At 37.6% G+C, this 2,792-nt stretch overlaps 1 protein-coding gene across 1 annotated transcript in view; it reads right to left on the bottom strand.

Moving 5' to 3' along the window:
• Positions 1 to 2,792, bottom strand: part of LOC106102150 (CD109 antigen) — a 21,234-nt gene that overhangs the window by 4,137 nt on the left and 14,305 nt on the right. The window contains exons 19-24 of the mRNA XM_013281560.1: positions 2,545 to 2,781; positions 1,835 to 2,019; positions 1,312 to 1,414; positions 846 to 1,001; positions 391 to 492; positions 2 to 94 (exon numbers count right to left, since the gene is read on the bottom strand). Coding sequence (XP_013137014.1) covers positions 2 to 94; positions 391 to 492; positions 846 to 1,001; positions 1,312 to 1,414; positions 1,835 to 2,019; positions 2,545 to 2,781 — 876 coding nt within the window. The remainder of the gene's footprint in view (position 1; positions 95 to 390; positions 493 to 845; positions 1,002 to 1,311; positions 1,415 to 1,834; positions 2,020 to 2,544; positions 2,782 to 2,792) is intronic.

Raw genomic sequence — 2,792 nt, 5'->3', positions numbered from 1 at the left:
CGTAGGGCGATCCGTACTCCTCCAGTAGTTTCAGGTTCTTCTCCAGCCACGTGATGCCGTTGCGTTGAGCCTGAGCCACGCGGGCGCTTAGAGCCTAAAAACATTAGTGTTTTATTATTAAAATAAGAAAATATTTCTTTGTTATTATTTGATACACTTTGTAATCATACTTCATACTTAATATTATAAATGCGAAAGTTTAGATGGACGGATGGATGGATGTTTGTTACGAGTTTGTAGCCTAAACGGCTGAACGGATGTCGATGAAATTTCGTATAGATATAGAGGATAGTCTGGAAGAACATATAGGCTACTTACACACTTTTTTTTTTTATTCTACGCAGACGAAATCGCGGACAAAGCTAGTTATAAATATATGTGAAACCTTACCTCCTTAAATCCGATATCCTTTAAATTTTTCACAGTTTCCAACGTGATGACGACTTGTGCTGTGAGCGTGACATTCCGCTGAAGTATTATTGAATCGTTCACCTGGTAACAAACACGAAAGTATATCATACTTGTAACTGATGTAAATGAGCATTTATGAATGAATGTATTGTGTATCTTCAAAACGAACTAACGAATGATGTAGAGCATGTAGGGTAAATTACAAGTTATTATTTCTATTTTTTTATTTTTAAAATTTTTAAATAGCAGATTGAAGACCAGACCATTTATCTGTTTTGAAGTTACGTTACAAACATCCATACATTCTAGTTACCTATGTAAATAGTAAAATTAGGATGGAATAAGAAATTAGATGGTGTAATATATAGGTGATGGTCATATTATATTGATAGTCTATACAAGTTGGATGTACACTACAAAATATCAGTAGTTACCTCTACGCCGAGGTGGGCAGCGCCGCGGAAGAGGCCGGAGTTGGCGGGCACTGCGATGGTGGCGTTGGAGTTGCGGTCCGGAGACCACGTCACCTCGTAGAACGCGCCCTCCGCCGTCTGGTGCTCCAGCAGCCACGACACCGCCATTGATATCACCTCAAGAAAAAAACAGACAAAATTACTACAACAAACTTGTACTGTTTTATTTCCTGTGACATTGTGGTTTTACACGTTTTTTGCAGAAGTAACCGCGAAAACGCCTTTCATCGACCCAGATAAACTTGACTTACTCATAGACAAAATTATTGTCAGTTTTCGGGGTAAAAAGGAAGAAAAAGGGATAAACAAATACATACTTCTGGTAATAAAGACCTTTTCACATATGAAGTGACATGGAAAATGTAATCTGTTTGAACACTGATGCTTTTTCTGTTAAGAATAGTTAATAATTTTATTTAATACTCACATTTGGATCGATATAGATATAGTTTTCCCATTCATTGAAGGACGCTTCTTGGAATATCTTAGCGCAGAAAGATGTCAGCCACACACTTGAAGCGGATTGATTCCTAAAATATAAAATAAAAATTTAATTAAACAAAAGGGATTAACTACTACTAAATTGCACAATATAACGGGGCTCGCAATAACATCCTTTACATAATGTTCCCCTCGCCAGGTATAACAACGTGACAGAAGGCACGCGACAAATAAAAAAAATTTGTGTACACTCAAATGAATGTGCTTGACAGAGTAATTTTCTCTTACAACTTTCCACACCTCTTTTACAAGTAAGGAATGGGAAGAGAAAATTAGTTTAATAGCTGTAGGGCGTGTATGTAAGGAAACATCCTTTTCCCTGTGTCAATTAAAGATAGACAAGTAGACATCTTTAGACATGATGTCTAAAGATGTCTACTGTCTGCAGTCTTCGCTATTTTGGCGAGTTTGAAACCTTAAACTGTAAAAAAATTATCGGCTACACTGACCAGTCGCTGCGGAACAAGCTGAAGGATCCATCTGGCTTCATGAAGGAGAGCTGTCGTTGGTAGAGTACATTCATATGTGCGAACGCGTCGCGCTCCAGAGTGCGGTTGCGCTGGTTCGTGAGCCGCATGTACAGGGTCAGGTACATGTTCGCCGCGAAACTGAACATGTTCTGTTCACCGGAGTCCTACAAACATAATATGTATTTAAAAGTGAATATTTAATATTGATTCATTTTGTAATTAGTTCATCAAAACTTTTGTATACAAAAGTTGGGTTAAGCTTTCATGTAAAGTTACAGTTTAAGCTAACATTGAAAAAAAAAATGAATAAAAGTAAATTGTAATAAATCGTATCCAAGATATATCATGTATCGTTTACTTCTATGTAAATTATTGTTTCAAACGAAAATATGCAAGACAAAACTATAATCATTAAGACGGATCAAACACGAACATACTTTCTTACTTCTTTATATACTTTCAAGATAACGCAGTATTTATCAAGTTAATTAAAAAAAACACAAAACAAGGAGTAAATGGCAAAATTATGATTTACGACAGTCTACGTAGTAGCCATCGATCTATACTTATTTAAAAACGATATAAAACATCGAGATTTATAACAAAAAGACAGTAAAACTAATATTTAAGTAAATTAAATCACTATGAAGTATGATTAAATCAAATGATAATATGAAAATTTAATTTACCATTGGCAGATCTAGTAAACTGGTAGCATTGACCGGCATGGTGGGGAAGAGTGGTCCGACGACGTCCCCTACGACGGTGACGCGCGCGGTGTTGGAGCCGAACACGTAGTAGCGGTCCACCTCGTACGGGATGACGGGCGTCTCCGTCACGTTCACGTGCATGTACTGGAACACGTACGCGCGGTTGGACAGGTCCAGCAGCACGGACTGGTGCCGGTACTGCGGTATGCCGTCCGCCTGGAAATTTT

This window comes from Papilio polytes, unplaced genomic scaffold (assembly GCF_000836215.1).
Source record: "Papilio polytes unplaced genomic scaffold, Ppol_1.0 DF823923.1, whole genome shotgun sequence".
In the NCBI taxonomy this organism is placed as follows: Eukaryota; Metazoa; Arthropoda; class Insecta; order Lepidoptera; family Papilionidae; genus Papilio; species Papilio polytes.
This window is presented reverse-complemented; position numbering and strand designations above follow the sequence as displayed.